The sequence below is a fragment of the Scyliorhinus torazame genome, chromosome 5, assembly GCF_047496885.1.
Source record: "Scyliorhinus torazame isolate Kashiwa2021f chromosome 5, sScyTor2.1, whole genome shotgun sequence".
In the NCBI taxonomy this organism is placed as follows: Eukaryota; Metazoa; Chordata; class Chondrichthyes; order Carcharhiniformes; family Scyliorhinidae; genus Scyliorhinus; species Scyliorhinus torazame.
This window is the reverse complement of record NC_092711.1, coordinates 69,296,359-69,314,671: the sequence shown is the minus strand read 5'-3', so window position 1 is coordinate 69,314,671 and position 18,313 is coordinate 69,296,359. Positions and strand designations below refer to the sequence as shown.

The window sequence follows — 18,313 nt, the reverse complement described above, 5'->3', positions numbered from 1 at the left end:
AATAACTTCAATCAAATATGGAGAAGACTGAATCCACTGTTCGGTCCCTGCTCCAATCTCCATTTCTGGCATACCGACTTTTTCCATCTCCCTGGCAACAGTCTGAGACTTAGCTAGTCTCTTTGTAAACTTGGTTTCATACTTGATCCAATATGAGCTTCTGACCTCATAGAATTTACAGTGCAGAAGGAGGCCATTCAGCCCATCGAGTCTGCACCAGCCCTTGGAAAGAGCACCCTAGCTAAGTCCACACCTTCTCCAATCCCCGTAACCCCACCTAACCTTTTTAGATACAAAGGCATTTTACCATTGCCACCTCCCGATTCGACAATTCCATTCCACACCTGGCTGCTCTCCCACATTCTACCTCTTACTTAAACTTAAAGCCATCCAAAAGTCTGCTACCCATGTCTTAATTCACAGCAAGTTCCTTTCCCCTATGATCCCTGTGCTCCGAGACTTGCATTTGCTCCCAGTCAATTCTCACCCTAGTTTTCAAATCCCTCCATGGCCTCATCTCTCTCTGTCTCTCCTCCAGCCACCAAATCCCCCGAGATATCTGCACAGCTCTGATCCTGGACTCTTGTACACTCTCGATTCCAATTACTCCGCCATGGTTTTGAGTTCCTTTGGCCCCAAGCACTGAATTCCCTCCCTAAACCTCTCTGTCTCCACCTCATTTACCTCCTTGAAGACTCTCTTTAAAACTGACCTCTTTGACCAAGTTTTTGGTCACCTGCCCTAATATCTCCTTTTGTGTCTGGGTGTCTCGCTTTGTTTTATAATGTTCCTGTGAAGTTGACTGGGATGATTTATGATGTTAAAGGTGTTACATAAATATAAGTTGTTGTTGACTGTAACCCTGACCTCCTGTTTTACAATATCCCATTGGTTTCACAACAAACTCTATCTCTGATGTTTTGCCCCCTGCGGGTTTGCAGCCTCTATAAAGACGGCGGCGGTTAACTCAGGCCTGTCACCGGGAGCAGGCCGCAGCTGTCCCCCAGCTCGATGCAAACCCGGGCCCGGAAACTTCTTCTTGGGGTTTGGAGCCTCCACCGGGTTTCAGTGAAACCTCCCGGCCGAGTCCAGCATCGACACTGCGCATGCTCCAGCTCACAATGCCCAGGGAGTGATTGACGGCAGCTCTGGACCAATAGGAAGAGAGGGGTGGGCCTGGAAGACCGTGTGGTCGGAGTGAATGAGGGGCGGGGCTGAGCCCCGGTCTCCCACGTGAATTGGAGCATGCGCAGTACCGCTGGCAGCTGAGGATTCAGGCGGTCGGGTGGAGATGCTCCGCCGGTCACATCCCGCTCGGTGAGTTATGATAGAGCCGGTGGATGGGTCGGGAGGCTTGATAAACACTCCGTGTCGGCCCCAAGCCCCGAATACGAAGCTCGGATACGGCAGTTTAACCGCGGAACGCTGCTCGGGCTTTTCCCCGACACAGGCCCGGGTGGACGAAGTGTGCGGCGGGGCGCATGCGGAGTGAGTGAGAGCCCCGGCTTTTGCTCCGGCTCCCGTTCACTCTGATTGGCTGGAGGACCAGTCGCTCTCGGTCATTCTTCCTGCCCCGCCCCCTGAACTGGAGCAACCCCTTCAGCATCACCCCAGAGATAGAAGTCTTACAACACCGGGTGAAAGTCCAACAAGTTTGTTTCAAATCACTAGCTTTCAGAGCACTGCTCCTTCCTCAGGTAAATGAAGACGTATGTTCTAGAGACACATATATATATATAAACAAAGTCAAAGATGCGAGCATTCGCAGGTAATTAAGTCTTTCCAGATCCAGAGAGAGGGGTATATCCTAGTTTGCGGACTATTAGAACAATTGTACATTTCTATAAAACCTTGTACTGCCATTGGACCTTCTGAAGTCTTTCAAAGCCAGTGGAGTACTTTTGAAACATATTCACTATTATGTAAGAAGCTGTATTTCATAGTACATTCACTGTCATTAGTAACAAGGTAAGCGTTCTCCAAGGCGGCCTTCAGGACGCGCAACAATGCAGAATCGCCGAGCAGAAGCTTATAGCCAAGTTCCGCACACATGAGTGAGGCCTCAAGCGGGACCTGGGATTCATGTCGCATTACATTCATCCCCCACCATCTGGCCTGCGAAATCCTACCAACTGTCCTGGCTTGACACAATTCACACCTCTTTAACCTGGGGTTACCCCATCTCTGGATCTGTAAAGATTTAATCACCTGCTAATGCTCGCATTCCAAGCATTGCCTGGCATCTTTGAATCTGTCTATATATATATATATGTTTCTGGAACATACCTCTTCATTCACCTGAGGAAGGAGCAGCTCTCCGAAAGCTAGTGACATCGAAACAAACCTGTTGGACCTGGTGTGGCAAAACTTCTTACTATTAGTAACAAGGTCAAGGAAGCCCTTGATTTTAAACAAGGTCAAAGAAGCTCTCAAACATGTGCCTCCTGCAGCCATTTCACCTTCTGTACCTTTTTAATATTAACTATGTATTGATTTCATGGCAAAAAACACTTTTATACCTCCAACACGTTATACCTCCAACACGTGGCTTCCTGCAGCCATTTCATCTTCGGTACCTTTTCTATATTAACTATGTTTTGATTTAATAGCAAAAAACCATAATTACATTTATAATTATTCTGTAGTGAACATTGATTATCATTAGTGAATTGGTGTATTCGGTAATTATATTGTAAAGACTAGATCTTTATTTTTAAAAATAACACTTTCAATCAGAATGTTTCCAGAAACTGCAGAGCTATCAGAATTTGTTTGACTTAGTAGGGAGAGGGGGCATCCCTGTCTCGTCCGCTGATGCAGCCTGAAATAGTTTGATGTTGACCTGTTCGTCCGTACGCTCACAACAGGAGCCTGATACAACAGCCTGACCCAGTCAATAAAGCCCCGTCCAAATCCAAACCGCCCCTGTACCTCCCACAGATATTCCCATTCCACCCGATCAAAAGCCTTCTCTGCGTCCATTGCGACCACGACCTCCACATCCCTACCTTCTGGTTGGTGAAGGTGGGACCTGCAAGGGAGGAAGACGGTTTTTGCACTATGTTTATATTTTTGTGCACATTGTTTATTTTGTTGTAAAACCATAAGTAGCTCAATAAAATGTTTATTTTTAAAAAAAGACTGACTGGCATGGCCTGGTGGCACGTGGCCATCAATTAATTTCCTTTCCCCCGAGAGAAATCAAGGACTTGACACAGTGTGTTTGAGACAAAGCTGATTTATTTCACAAACAACAAGATATTAAACTCTAGCCCAGCTCAGTTACAGAGATTCGAAATAAACCCCAATTGTCAGAATGAAGATGGTTCAGTTCTGGGTGTGATTAACAGTGACAGTATCAGCAGAATCAACACTTTTAAGATGAACAGAGCGTACATATAAATTCCTTCCATTTGTTTGACAGTTCAGGGATCGTCAGTGGCATCTTGTATGGAGAAATTAGCTCAACAATCCTTTTTTAAAAAAAATATATTTATTCAAATTTTTCAACAGATTTTCAACAAACCGCCCCCCCCCCCCAACAAAAAGAAAGAAACAAGAACACAACAATCAAAAATTATACATTGGATTTCCCCCGTATACAATAACCCCCCATATGACATTTAAAAGCATCAATAGGGAAGCCCCCCCCCCACCCACCCAAACGCCCCCCCAAACGAAACCCCTCCCCCGCCCCTGGGCTGCTGCTGACCTCCTCCTAACGCTCCGCGAGACAGTCTAGGAACGGTTGCCACCGTCTGAGGAACCCCTGCACAGACCCTCGCAAGGCAAACTTTATCCTCTCCAGCTTGATGAACCCTGCCATGTCATTGATCCAAGCTTCCACACTAGGGGGCTTCGCATCTTTCCACAATAGCAAATTCCTCCGCCAGGCTACCAGGGACGCAAAGGCCAGGATACCGGCATCTTTCGCCTCCTGCACTCCCGGCTCGTCCGGTACCCCAAATAATGCCAACCCCCAGCTCGGCTTGACCTGGGCTTTCACCACCTTGGACATAGTCCTCGCAAAACCCCTCCAAAACCCATCCAGCGCCGGGCACGACCAGAACATATGGACGTGATTTGCCGGGCTTCCCGAGCACCTCCCACACCTGTCCTCCACCCCAAAGAACCCACTCAACCTCGCCCCTGTCATATGTGCTCTGTGAGTAACTTTGAACTGTATTAGGCTGAGCCTAGCGCAAGAGGAGGAAGAATGAACCCTACTCAGGGCATCAGCCCACAGACCCTCATCTATCTCCTCCCCAAGCTCCTCCTCCCACTTGCCCTTTAACTCCTCCACCGAGGCCTCCTCCTCTTCCTTCAGCTCCTGGTAAATCACCAAAACTTTGCCTTCTCCAACCCATACACCCGAAATCACCCTGTCCTGAATCCCCTGTGCCGGGAGCAGCGGGAATTCCCTCACCTGCCGCCTCACAAACGCCCTCACTTGCATGTACCTGAAAGCGTTTCCCGGGGGTAACCCAAACTTCTCCTCCAGCGCCCCTAGGCTCGCAAACGTCCCATCGATGAACAGGTCCCCATTCTTCTAATCCCTGCTCCGAAACCCCCCATCCATCCTTCCCGGGACGAACCGATGATTCTCCCGAATCGGGGGCCAAACCGAGGCTCCCACCTCGCCCCTGTGTCGCCTCCACTGCCCCCAGATCTTCAACGTCGCCGCCACCACCAGATTCATGGTGTGCCTTGTCGGCGAGAATGGCAGCGGTGCTGTCGCCAGCGCCCTCAGGCTCGTGCCCACACAGGACGCCATCTCTAACCTCTTCCGCGCCGCCCCCTCTCCCTTCATTACCCACTTACGGATCATTGCCACATTGGCTGCCCAATAATAGCCGCACAAATTCGGCAGCGCCAGCCCGCCCCTGTCCCTGCTACGCTTCAGAAACACTCTCTTCACCCTCGGGGCCTTATTCCCCCACACAAAACCCATGATGCTCCTACTTACCCGTTTGAAAAAGGCCTTGGGGATCATAATGGGAAGGCACTGGAACACAAAGAGAAACCTCGGGAGGACCGTCATTTTGACCGACTGCACCCTACCCGCTAGTGAGAGTGGCAGCATATCCCATCTTTTAAAATCCTCCTCCATCTGCTCCACCAACCACGTCAAATTGAGCTTGTGCAGGGCCCCCCTACGCCTAGCTACTTGGATCCCTAGGTACCGAAAGCTCCTTTCCGCCCTCCTCGGCGGTTGCTCGTCTATCCCCCTTCCCTGGTCCCCTGAATGCACCACAAAGAGCTTGCTCTTCCCCACATTGAGTTTATACCCCGCAAAGTCCCCAAACTCCCTTAGGATCCCCATGACCTCCGCCATCCCCTCCACTGGATCTGCCACATACAGCAACAGGTCGTCAGCATAACACGACACCCGGTGTTCCTCTCCCCCGACCCCCGGACCAGTCCCCTCCATTTCCTGGACTCCCTTAGTGCCATGGGCAGAGGCTCAATTGCCAGTGCAAACAACAAGGGGGACAGGGGACACCCCTGCCTCGTCCCCTGGTACAGCCGAAAGTACTCCAACCTCCGCCGATTCGTAGCCACACACGCCACCGGGGCTCTATATAGCAGCCTGACCCAGCTGATGAACCCCTCCCCGAACCCAAACCTCCGCAACACTTCCCAAAGATACTCCCACTCCACCCGGTCAAAGGCCTTCTCCGCGTCCATAGCTGCCACTACCTCCGCTTCTCCCTCTACCGAGGGCATCATAATCACATTGAGGAGCCTCCGCACATTTGTATTCAATTGCCTACCCTTTACAAATCCCCTCATGGATCACCCCCGGGACACAGTCCTCAATACTCGTAGCCAGCACCTTTGCCAGCAACTTAGCATCAACATTGAGGAGCGAGATCGGTCTATACGACCCACATTGCAATGGATCCTTGTCCCGCTTCAGGATCAAAGAAATCAGCGCCCTAGACATTGTCGGGGGCAAGGTCCCCTCCTCCCTCGTCTTATTGAAAGTCCTCACTAGCAACGGGCCCAGCAGGTCCACGTATTTCCTGTAGAATTCAACCGGGAACCCATCCGGCCCCGGGGCCTTCCCCGCCTGCATGCTCCCCAATCCTTTAACCAGCTCTTCCAGCCCAATCGGCGCCCCCAAACCAGCCACCTCCTCCTCCACCTCAGGAACCTCAGCTGATCTAAGAATCGTCGCATCCCCTCCTCCCCCGCTAAGGGCTCAGACCTGTACAGATCCCCATAGAAGTCCCTAAATACCTTGTTTATTCTCACCGCACTCCGCACCGTATTCCCCCCTCTATCCTTAACTCCACCAATCTCCCTCGCTGCCTCCCTCTTACGAAGCTGGTGTGCCAGCATCCGACTCGCCTTCTCCCCATACTCATACACCGCCCCTTGCACTTTCCTCCACTGTGCCTCTGCTTTCCCTGTGGTCAACAGGTCGAACTCCATCTGGAGGTTCCGTCGCTCCCTGAGTAGCCCCTCCTCGGGGGCCTCTGCATATCTCCTGTCCACCCTTACCATTTCCCCCACCAACCTCTCCCTCTCCCTCCCCTCTCTCTTCTCCCTGTGAGCCCTAATGGAGATTAGCTCTCCCCTGACCAGCGCCTCCCAGACTACCCCCACCTGCACCTCCACATTGTGGTTGGCCTCCAAATATCTTTCAATGCCCCCCCGCAGCCGCCCGCACACCACCTCATCCGCCAACTGTCCCACATCAAGGCGCCACAGCGGGCACTGGTCCCTCTCCTCCCCCAACTCCTGCTCCACCCAATGCGGGGCGTGGTCCGAGATGGCTATGGCCGAATATTCCGTTCCCTCCATTTTCGGGATTAGCGCCCTACTCAAAATGAAAAAATCTATCCGGGAGTAGGCTCTATGGACGTGGGAAAAGAAGGAAAATTCCCTGGCCAGCGGCCTGACAAATCTCCATGGGTCCACTCCCCCTATCTGGTCCATAAACCCCCTGAGCACCTTGGCCGCAGCCAGCCTCTTACCCGTCCTGGACCTAGAGCGGTCCAGCACTGTGTTGAAGTCCCCCCCATTATCAAGCTTCCTACCTCCAGATCCTGAATCCGACCCAGCATGCATTTCATAAATCCGGCATCATCCCAATTCGGGGCATATACGTTCACCAGTACCACCTGCACCCCCTGCAACCTACCACTCACCATCACATATCGACCTCCATTATCCACTACAATATTTAGTGCCTCAAACGACACCCGCTTCCCCACCAGTATTGCAATTGCAACCCCTCTGTTCTTCGCATCCAGCCCTAAATGGAAGACCTGCCCTACCCATCCCTTTCTCAGCCTAACCTGATCTGCCACCTTCAAATGTGTCTCCTGGAGCATAACCGCGTCTGCCTTCAGTCCCTTAAAGTGCGCGAACACCTGGGCCCTCTTGACCGGCCCGTTCAGGCCCCTCACATTCCAAGTTATCAGCTGGATTGGGGGGCTACTCCCCCCCCCCTCTCTCTCTCTCTCTTCCCCCCCCCCCGCCCGCCGCCGACGACTAACCACCTCCTTTTCTAGGCCAGCCACGTGCCGCGCCTCCCGCACCCTCCAGTCCCCCAGGCGGCGGACCCCCGCCCCGACCACCTCTCCTACTTCCAGCTCCCCTTTGGCCAATGCAGCAGCAACCCTGTTCCCCCCTCCCCCCGCTAGATCCACATCTGGCCATTTTGCTCCCCCCATAACACCCCCGTAAGTCAGCTGACTCCTGCTGACCCCGGCCTCTCCCGCCATTCCATCGACCTCCCAGTGTGAGAATCCCCCCTCCCTTGGCAGTCAGTGTGCGCTCCTCTCCAGCACCCCTCCCGTCCTTCCCTAACGCGGGAAAAAGCCTGCGCTTTCCTGAGCCGTCCCCGTCCCCTCTGGCGCAGCTCCTTTTTGCGGCCTTACCCCAACTCCCCATCCCCGGGCCTCCGCTCCCCCTCTTCCTCCGTGGGGGCCTGCCCCTGCAACACCAACGCCCACACTCTCCCACAGCACCCACATCAAATCCATTCACCCATCCCCACCCAGCTCTCAAACCAAAAGAACATTCCCCAAACGTAATAAACACAGTGAACACAGTAAACATCCCCCCCATGACAAACCCTCAATTTGAGTCCAACATTTCAGTCTGTATAAAGTTCCATGCCTCATCGGGCATTTCAAAATAGTGGTGCCGATCTTGGAATGTGACCCACAATCGCGCTGGCTGCAGCATACCGAACTTCACCCCCTTCCGATGGTCACAGCCTTACCCCGATTGAAACCAGCTCTCCTCTTAGCCACCTCCGCACTCCAATCTTGGTAAATTCAGATCTCCGTGTTCTCCCACCTGCTGCTCCGTTCTTTTTTGGCCCATCTCAGGACACACTCTGTCCGTAAAGCCCTAAAGCACCACTACAGCCCTTGGTGGCTCGTTGGCTTTGGGTCTCTTTGCCAGGACCCGATGAGCCCCATCTAGCTCCAGGGGCCTCGGGAAAGCTCCCGCGCCCATCAGCGAATTGAGCATCGTGCTCATATATGCCCCAGCATCGGGCCCCTCCACTCCTTCAGGGAGACCCAGAATCTGAAGATTCTTCCTCCTCGACCTATTCTCCAGGTCCCCGAATTTTTCCGCCCACCTCTTGTGCAGCGCCTCGTGCGCCTCCACCTTCACCGCCAGGCCCAAGATCTCATCCTCGTTCTCGAGGCTTTTTGCCGCACCTCCCGGATCGCCGCCCCTTGGGCCTTCTGGGTCTCCATAAGCTTCTCAATCGCTGCCTTCATTGGCGCCAGCATTTCTGTCTTCAGCTCCTCAAAGCAGCGTTTAAGAAACTCCTGCTGCTCCTGCGACCACTGCGCCCATGCTGCTTGGTCTCCACCCGTCGCCATCTTGTTTTTCCTCCCTCGCACCTTTCGCTGCCCCAAGATCACTTTTTTCACCACTCCACTCCTGGTCCAATCCATATAATGTCGGGGGGGACCCTGCTGTCACCATCCCACACTGGGAGCCGTCGAACAAGTGCCGTTGGGGCCCCTCTGGAGAGCCCAGAAAGTCCGTTCCCGGCGGGAGCTGCCGAACGTGCGACCTACCTAGGCATAGCCGCAACCGGAAGTCTTAGCTCAACAATCCTGTGAACTAAAATTTAGTCTGGCCTGGTGTCACCAAGCTGAAATCCAGTCTTTCTCTGACATATTATTCTTAATGACGTAGCTGTCAGGTTAAGAGTGAAAAGTCAACTGTTTAGCATTATGGGGAGGAGGCAAGTTTGTAGATGTTCCACAGTGTTACAGACAGGCTCGTTGGATCTTATTCTGTCCCATCTTACATTCAGCTGAAGTAAAATGACTAAAATACTGCAACATACAGGCGTTTGGGGACAACGGTGAGTTTGCTGCTCAGATTAGTTAAAGTCTCCATATTGTAAAATGGATCTAGAAAGACTGGAGAAGATGCAGGAAAAGATATTTGAATTATGTCTGAACTTGCAGGTTATACCCGACAAGAAAGATTGGACAGGGTGTAAACCTTTTCTCTGGAAAAGGGAATGAAGGATGACCTGATCCTGTAAGATTATGAACAGGTTTGATATGATAGACAAGTGGAAGATGTTTCCACTGGATAAGAATAAATATGAGTTAGTCATTAATTAATCTAATGTGCAGTTCAGGAGCAGTTCAGAGGGAGATCACTCACACACGTCATGTGTGCAAAGGGATTTCCTCAGTTTTCCCACTGGTTAACACTACAACTTTAAATGCCCAGGCCACTTGATCCAATTTCAGCACATTGTTATTGGCGAGGGGTAGTTTAACTGTTCTGTCCAGGAAGACAAAAATCACTGTTCACCTGAACCTGCTCAGACCCCAACACATTAACATCTCACTGTCCGTGTTTGGTCTGTTGTCAATCACACCCAGTAACAGCGTTGCAGATGAGAATGTGCTCTATCCACATCATAGGACTTCCGCGCACATGCGCAGAGTCCGGCTGTGACTGGAGCATGCGCGTTCGGGCCGTGACTGGCGCATGCGCGGTTCAGGTTGTCGCTGACGGTGCGAGGGGCGGGAAAGAAACAATCGAGCGACTTTCAGGAATGGATCCGGTGGATGGCCGGGGAGGCTTCATAAATACCCCATGGAGGCTTCAACTCCCGAATAAAATGTTAACCATCCCGTCTTAAACAGCACCGAACAGAGTGAGAGCTGAGCGGTGACAGGCCCGGGTTACCGGCCGCCATCTTTACAGAGAACAAGGTGCCGCAGGGCGCATGTGCTGCCAGCCTGGACCGGATGCCAACTCTCCCGGATTGACTGACTGGAGTCTCCAGGATTTTATTTTATTCGGAGTCACTGGCTGGTCCAACATTTATTGCCCATCCCTAATTTCCCTTGAACTGAGTGGCTTGCTCGGCCATCTCGGAGGGCATTTAAAGAGTCAACCACATTGCTGTGGTTTGGAATCATGTCGGCCAGACCAGGTGAAATGGAAATTTTGTTTTCCATTTATTCACGGGATGTGGGTGTCGCTGGCTGGGCCAGCATTCACTGCCCATCCCTAATTGCCCTTGAACTGAGGGCATCTCAGGGCATTTTAAGAGTCAACAAGCTGACTGTGGATCTGGAGTCACATGTCGGCCAGACCAGGTAAGGATAGAAGATTTCCTTCACTGAAGGACATGAGTGAACCAGATGGGTCTTTGCAACAATTGAAGGTTTCAGGGTCTTCAGTAGACTTAAATGAATTCAAATTTAACCTTCTGTCTTGGTGAGATTCGTGTCTGGGAAATCATTGGGACAGTCAGAATGATTTTGGGGTCTTTGGGAAATCATTGGGACAGTAAAGAAGATTTTTTTGTAATTTTCTTTGAACATTTCTGTTCAGTGGATATAAAAATATTGAAAATGGGATAAAGGTTGTTTGGCTGACAGTCAATCACTGTCCTGTAAGGTAATGAGTCCTTTTGCTTCCCAATTGGCCGAGGAAGGCAGTGTGTCACAAGGATGGATGTGTTGGCCGAGTAATGGCTGGAGGATGGGGGCAGGTCATGTGATCAAACCTCCAGGAATACATTTAATCAAAGTTGGTGAGGAGAGAATGTTGTGAATTTCTATCCTAAACTGACAGTGAGGTTTCTGTAAATTTACAGGATACTGGAAGTGGAGTTTGAACAGACAGAAAAAGCAAACCAAACGTCACATCGCGATCTGACAGAGTCACTCGATTCATCAGAACCTGAATATCAGCAGCATCTGGGTGTGGAAGGTAAAAGGTTTGACTGTTCTGTCTGTGGGGGAAGATTTCAGGTCTCAGTGTGACTGGAAAAGCCCCGAGATTCACAAACCCTGGTTAGACCAAACCTGGAGAACTGTGTTCAGTTCTGGGCAATAAACCTGAGGAAGGATAGAATGGCCTCGGAGGGAGTGTAGCACAGATTTACCTGAGTGATATCTGAACCCCCCGGGGTTAAATTACAAAACTAGATTACACAAAGGAGGCAGAGACATGATGGCACAAAGGGCATTTGGCCCATTGAGACCATGCTAGCTCACTGGGGCAATCCAGTCAGTGCCATTCTCCTGCTCTATCCCTGTATCCTCGCAGCTTTATTTCCCTCAGATGTCTATCCAATTTCCTTTTGAAATCAAATCATTCATTGTGTCTATTTTCGAACTCCCTCATAGGCAGCAAGTTTCAGGTCATTGCCGCTCGCTGTGTAAAAACATACATCTCAGACACCTCATATCTCCTGTACCTTTTACATACAAACTCGGAACAGGCCACTCGGCCCCTCGAGCCTGCTCAGCATTCAATAAGATTGCGGCTGATCTCATTCTAACCTCAACTCCACATTCCTGCCTACCCCTGATGACCTTTCACCCCTTACCCATCAAGAATCTATCCCGCTCTGCCTTAAAAATATTCAAGGACTCTGCTTCCACTGCCTTTTAAGGAAGTGAGTTCCAAAGTCTTACAACCCTTAAGAGAATAAAAAATCCTCATCTCCATCTGAAATGGGCGACCCCTTATTTTGCAACAGTGATGCCCTCGTTCTAGATTCTCCCATAAGAGGAAACATCCTCTCCACATCCACCCTGTCAAGACCCCTCAGGATCTTGTATAGTTCAATCCAGGTTTTACCCAAAACTTTAAATCTGTATCCCGACTGCTTGTACGATCAGTGAATGGAAACAGAGTTTCTTCGTCCACCCGATGGAAACCTGGCGTAATACAACAAAGAACAAAGAAATGTACAGCACAGGAACAGGCCCTTCGGCCCTCCAAGCCCGTGCAGACCATGCTGCCCGACTAAACTACAATCTTCTACACTTCCTGGGTCCGTATCCCTCTATTCCCATCCTATTCATGTATTTGTCAAGATGCCCCTTAAATGTCGCTATCGTCCCTGCTTCCACCACCACCTCCGGTAGCGGGTTCCAGGCACCCACTACCCTCTGCGTAAAAAAACTTGCCTCGTACATCTACTCTAAACCTTGCCCCTCTCACCTTAAACCTATGCCCCCTAGTAATTGACCCCTCTACCCCGGGGAAAAGCCTCTGACTATCCACTCTGTCTATGCCCCTCATAATTTTGTAGACCTCTATCAGGTCGCCCCTCAACCTCCTTCGTTCCAGTGAGAACAAACCGAGTTTATTCAACCGCTCCTCATAGCTAATGCCCACCATACCAGGCAACATTCTGGTAAATCTCTTCTGCACCCTCTCTAAAGCCTCCACATCCTTCTGGTAGTGTGGAGACCAGAATTGAACACTATACTCCAAGTGTGGCCTAACTACGGATACGGATTAAACTCCCATCTGCCATCTCTCCGCCCAAGTCTCCAAACAATCTAAATCCTGCTGTATCCTCTGACAGTCCTCATCGCTATCCGCAATTCCACCAACCTTTTTATCGTCTGCAAACTTACTAATCAGACCAGTTACATTTTCCTCCAAATCATTTATATATACTACAAACAGCAAAGGTCCCAGCACTGATCCCTGTGGAACACCACTGGTCACAGCCCTCCAATTAAAAAAGCATCCTTCCATTGCTACTCTCTGCCTTCTATGACCTAGCCAGTTCTGTATCCACCTTGCCAGCTCACCCCTGATCCAGTGTGACTTCACCTTTTGTACTAGTCTACCATGAGGGACCTTGTCAAAGGCCTTACTGAAGTCCATATCGACAACATCCACTGCCCTATCTGCATCAATCATCTTAGTAACCTCCTCGAAAAACTCTATCAAGTTAGTGAGACACAACCTCCCCTTCACAAAATCATGCTGCCTCTCACTAATACGTCCATTTGCTTCCAAATGGGAGTAGATCCTGTCTCGAAGAATTCTCTCCAGTAATTTCTCTACCAATGAAGTAAGGCTCACCGGCCTGTAGTTCCCTGGATTATCCTTGCTACCCTTCTTAAACAGAGGAACAACATTGGCTATTCTCCAGTCCTCCGGGACATCCCCTGAAGACAGTGAGGATCCAAAGATTTCTGTCAAGGCCTCAGCAATTTCCTCTCCAGCCTCCTTCAGTATTCTGGGGTAGATCCCATCAGGCCCTGGGGACTTATCTACCTTAATATTTTTTAAGACACCCAACACCTCGTCTTTTTGGATCTCAATGTGACCCAGGCTATCTACACACCCATCTCCAGACTCAGCATCTACCTATTCCTTCTCTTTGGTGAATACTGATGCAAAGTATTCATTGAGTACCTCGCCCATTTCCTCTGGCTCCATACATAGATTCCCTTGCCTATCCTTCAGTGGGCCAACCCTTTCCCTGGCTACCCTCTTGCTTTTTATGTACGTGTAAAAAGCCTTGGGATTTTCCTTAACCCTATTTGCCAATGACTTCGTGACCCCTTCTAGCCCTCCTGACTCCTTGCTTAAGTTCCTTCATACTTTCCTTATATTCCACGCAGGCTTTGTCTTTTCCCAGCCTTTTAACCCTGACAAATGCTTCCTTTTTCTTTTTGACGAGGCCTACAATATCTCTCGTTATCCAAGGTTCCCGAAAATTGCCATATTTATCCTTCATCCTCACAGGAACATGCCGGTCCTGAATTCCTTTCAACTGACACTTGAAAGCCTCCCACATGTCAGATGTTGATTTGCCCTCAAACATCCACCCCCAATCTAGGTTCTTCAGTTCCCGCCTAATATTGTTATAATTAGCCTTCCCCCAATTTAGCACATTCATCCTAGGACCACTCTTATCCTTGTCCACCAGTACTTTAAAAATTACTGAATTGTGGTCACTGTTACCGAAATGCTCCCCTACTGAAACATCTACCACCTGGCCGGGCTCATTCCCCAATACCAGGTCCAGTACCGCCCCTTCCCAAGTTGGACTGTCTACATATTGTTTTAAGAAGCCCTCCTGGATGCTCCTTACAAACTCTGCCCCGTCTAAGCCCCTGGCACGAAGCGAGTCCCAGTCAATATTGGGGAACTTGAAGTCTCCCATCACCACAACCCTGTTGTTTTTACTCTTTTCCACAATCTGTCTACCTATCTGCTCCTCTATCTCCCGCTGGCTGTTGGGAGGCCTGTAGTAAACCCCCAACATTGTGACTGCACCCTTCTTATTCCTGATCTCTACCAATATAGCCTCACTGCCCTCTGAGGTGTCCTCCCGCAGTACAGCTGTGATATTCTCCCTAACCAATAGCGCAACTCCGCCTCTCCTTTTACATCCCCCTCTATCCCACCTGAAACATCTAAATCCTGGAACGTTTAGCTGCCAATCCTGCCCTTCCCTTAACCAGGTCTCTGTAATGGCAACAACATCATAGTTCCAAGTACTAATCCAAGCTCTAAGTTCATCTGCCTTACCCGTAATACTTCTTGCATTAAAACATATGCACTTCAGGCCATCAGACCCGCTGTGTTCAGCAACATCTCCCTGTCTGCTCTGCCTCAGAGCCCCAATGTCCCTATTCTCTAGTTCTCCCTCAATGCTCTCACGTTCTGACCTATTGCTCCCGTGCCCACCCGATAATCTTGTGTACCTGAATCAAATCTCCCCTCAACCTCCTTTGCTGGAACCATTCTGGTAAATCTCCTCTGCACCTTCTCAAGAACCTTCACAACCTTCCTGAGCGTGGTGACCAGAGCTTTATAAAGATTCATAGAATAGAATTAGAACCATAGAATTCCTACAGTGCAGAAGGAGGCCATTCGGCCCATCAAGTCTGCACCGATTCTCTGAAAGGGCACCCTGCCCAGGCCCACATCCCTACCCTGTCCCTGTAACCCCATAGCCCCACCTAACCTGGACACTAACGGGCAATTTATCAAGGCCAATACACCTCACTTTCTCTTCTTTGGACTGTTAGAGGAAACCTGAGCACCGGGTGGAAACACACGCAGACACGGGGAGAAAGTTCAAACTCCACACAGTCACCAAGGCCGGAATTGAACCCGGGTCCCTGGCGCTGTGAGGTAGCAGTGCTAATCACTGTGCCACCAGAAGCATAGTTTCAGTATCAATATTACTGTTTATGAAGCTCAAGGTAGAATTTGCTTTGCTAACTAATATGTGGCAAAGCAAATGTTAATATGTCGTGGAGATATACAAGATCCCTCTTCACCTCTTTCTCTCTCCTCCCAAAGAGGTCAGTTGGGTTTTTATGACAATCCAGCTGTTTTCATGGTCACTTTTTCTCAGTGCCGTCCCCACAAGCAGCCAGATTCATTCAGCTCAATTTCACAACGTGCCTTTGTGTTTTTGTGGGTTCTCTCTCATTCCCTATTTTCTGTTTTTAAATCAGTTTCACAGGGTGTTCAAAGGGGAGGATTGAAAGTCCGGAAACTCAAACCAAACATCACATCAGGATCTGACAGAGTCCTCAATTTATCATATCCTGAATATCAGCGGATTTTGAACATGGAAGGAAAAAACATTGTTCACAGTGGGGAGAAACCGTACCTGATTTGTTTGTGTGGACGAGGATTCGCTCTATCATCAGGCCTCACAAACCACAAATGCAGTCACACTGAGGAGAAACCATGGAAATGTGAGGACTGTGGGAAAGGATTCACTTACCCATCCCAACTGGAAACTCATCGACGCAGTCACACTGATGAGAGGCCGTTTCAATGCCCAGACTGCGGGAATTGCTATAAAAGTTCTGGAGAACTGATGCACCATCAACGTGTTCACACTGATGAGAGACCGTTTAGGTGCTCTCACTGCGGGAATGGTTTCAGACGATCATCTCACCTCGCTGTCCATCAGCGGATTCACACAGGGGAGAGGCCATTCACCTGCTCCAAGTGTGGGAAGGGATTCACTCAGTCATTCAACCTACAGAAGCACCAGCGAAGTCACACTGGCGAGAGGCCATTCACCTGCTCCAAGTGTGGGAAGGGATTCACTGAGTCATCCGCACTGCGGAAGCACCAGCGAGTTCACACTGGAGAGAGACCGTGCACCTGCTCCAAGTGTGGGAAGGGATTCGGCACTTCATCCCACCTCCTGAGACACCAACAAGGCCACAAGTAACTGCAGTGATTGGATTTTGCTGTTACTCACATTCAGGACTGAACCATGTTCATTTGGGTCTATGCTCATTTACAGGGGCTAATATTCTGGCTAAAAGTCAAATAAATTAGATTAGTGTTAAATGTGCAGTGTTGAAACTTTTTAATATCTCTGACACAAGTTAGTTCCTTTTGAAGTACTCTCGCTCTCCCCTGTCACTTCCATCCTCACCTCCAACAAGAAGTGTGAGGAGCTTGTGGAACTTCTTTGTGACTGAGATTGAGTAAATCCGATCAGCTGCCTCTGCTGCTTCCCTCCCTTCCACGAGCCCACCGGACCAAACTGTCTCTAAATTTCATCCTTTCCCGAGCCCTAAACCCACATCTTTCTCTAGTTTCTCTCCCATCTGCCCTCATGCCCTCTCAGTGCTCATCTTGTCCATGAGACCCAGCTCCTGCTCCATCGACCCTATTCCCACTAAGCTACTGATCAGCCAACTACCCTGTGTCCATGGATGTTGTCAACATTTCTCTCTCTTCGGGTACTGTCCCTCTGTCCTTCAAATCTGCCATCATCACCCCCTCCTCAATAAAACAAACCCTTGACCCTGCCATCCTTACTGTCCATCTTCAACCTCCCTCTCCTCTCCAAACTCTTTGAACATGTTGTCACCTCCCAAATCCTTGCTCATCTTTCCCAGAACTCCCATGTTTGAATCCTTCAATCAGGTCTCTGCCCTGTCACAGTGAAATACAGGAGACAAACAGAATCTTACCCGGAGAGAAAGACAGACAATCCGGGAGCTTGGATCCAACACAGATATGTTCATAAGACCAGAAGACAAGGATAGCAGCACAGTCATTATCGAGAGACAACAATACCTGCTGGAGACAGACAGACAACTAAACAACACGAATCACAACACCAAACTACCTAGACCCATACACCCGAGACAGGAAGGAGAATTGGAGACGAACTGGAAGAACTCAAAGACTCGAGACATATTAACCAAAAACAACAGGTCGAACCAAGGTAGTTCTGCCTGCTCCCTAAAATAACCAACACATGGACAGGACCAGGGAAATACCACTAGACAGACCCATCGGATCAGACTGTGACAGAGAAATCCTGCAGAATTATAGAATTTACAGTGCAGAAGGAGGCCATTCGGCCCATCGAGCGTTCGAGCCCTTGGAAAGAGCACCTTACTTAAGCTCATGCCTCTACGCTACCCCCGTAACCCAGTAACTGCTCCTAACCTTTTTTGGACACTAAGGGCTAATTTAGCATGGCCAATCCACCAAACCTGCATGCACATCTTTGTAAGGTGGAAAAAAACTGGTGCACCTGGAGGAAACCCATGCAGACACTGGGAGAGTGTGCAAACTCCAGTCACCAAGGCCAGAATTGAACCCAGGTCGCTGGCGTTAAGATGCAGCAATGCTAAGCACTGTGCCACCATGCCACATCTGTGGAGAGCAAAACAGAGTTAATGTTTGTTGTTCCTTGTTGTAACAGTTCGGTGGAAGGGCCAATGGACTCGAAAAAGTCCATTGAAGTGAAAATAAACTGTTTTAATCAGAGGTTTGACACAGGAAGAACTTTCGTGTGAAGCTCAATCTTCATTCACACAAAGCCTGCTGTGTGATTGGCTGGAGGCCCAGAGTCCATCCGGTCCTCCAAGACTTCCCATTCGTCAACACCTCAGGCAGGAAATGAGGTTGTGGAACCCATGGCCACTGGGAAGAACTCAAAATGATGCAGAGTCTCAGGCAATGAGGGAGACCCAAGATCAGCCCTGTCCCTCATTCACTCCGATAGGTTGGAAGACCAGCCGCTCCCGCTCGGTCTTCC

General features: G+C 49.9%; 1 protein-coding gene across 1 annotated transcript; it reads left to right on the top strand.

Annotated features, from left to right (window-relative positions):
* The first annotated feature begins 1,239 nt into the window (after window positions 1-1,239).
* Window positions 1,240-16,602, top strand: LOC140418303 (uncharacterized). Its single transcript, XM_072501770.1, has 3 exons — window positions 1,240-1,317; window positions 11,114-11,229; window positions 15,747-16,602. The coding sequence occupies exons 1-3, from the start codon at window positions 1,292-1,294 to the stop codon at window positions 16,478-16,480; spliced, it is 876 nt and encodes a 291-aa protein (XP_072357871.1). The 5' UTR covers window positions 1,240-1,291; the 3' UTR covers window positions 16,481-16,602.
* The last annotated feature ends 1,711 nt before the right edge of the window (window positions 16,603-18,313 follow it).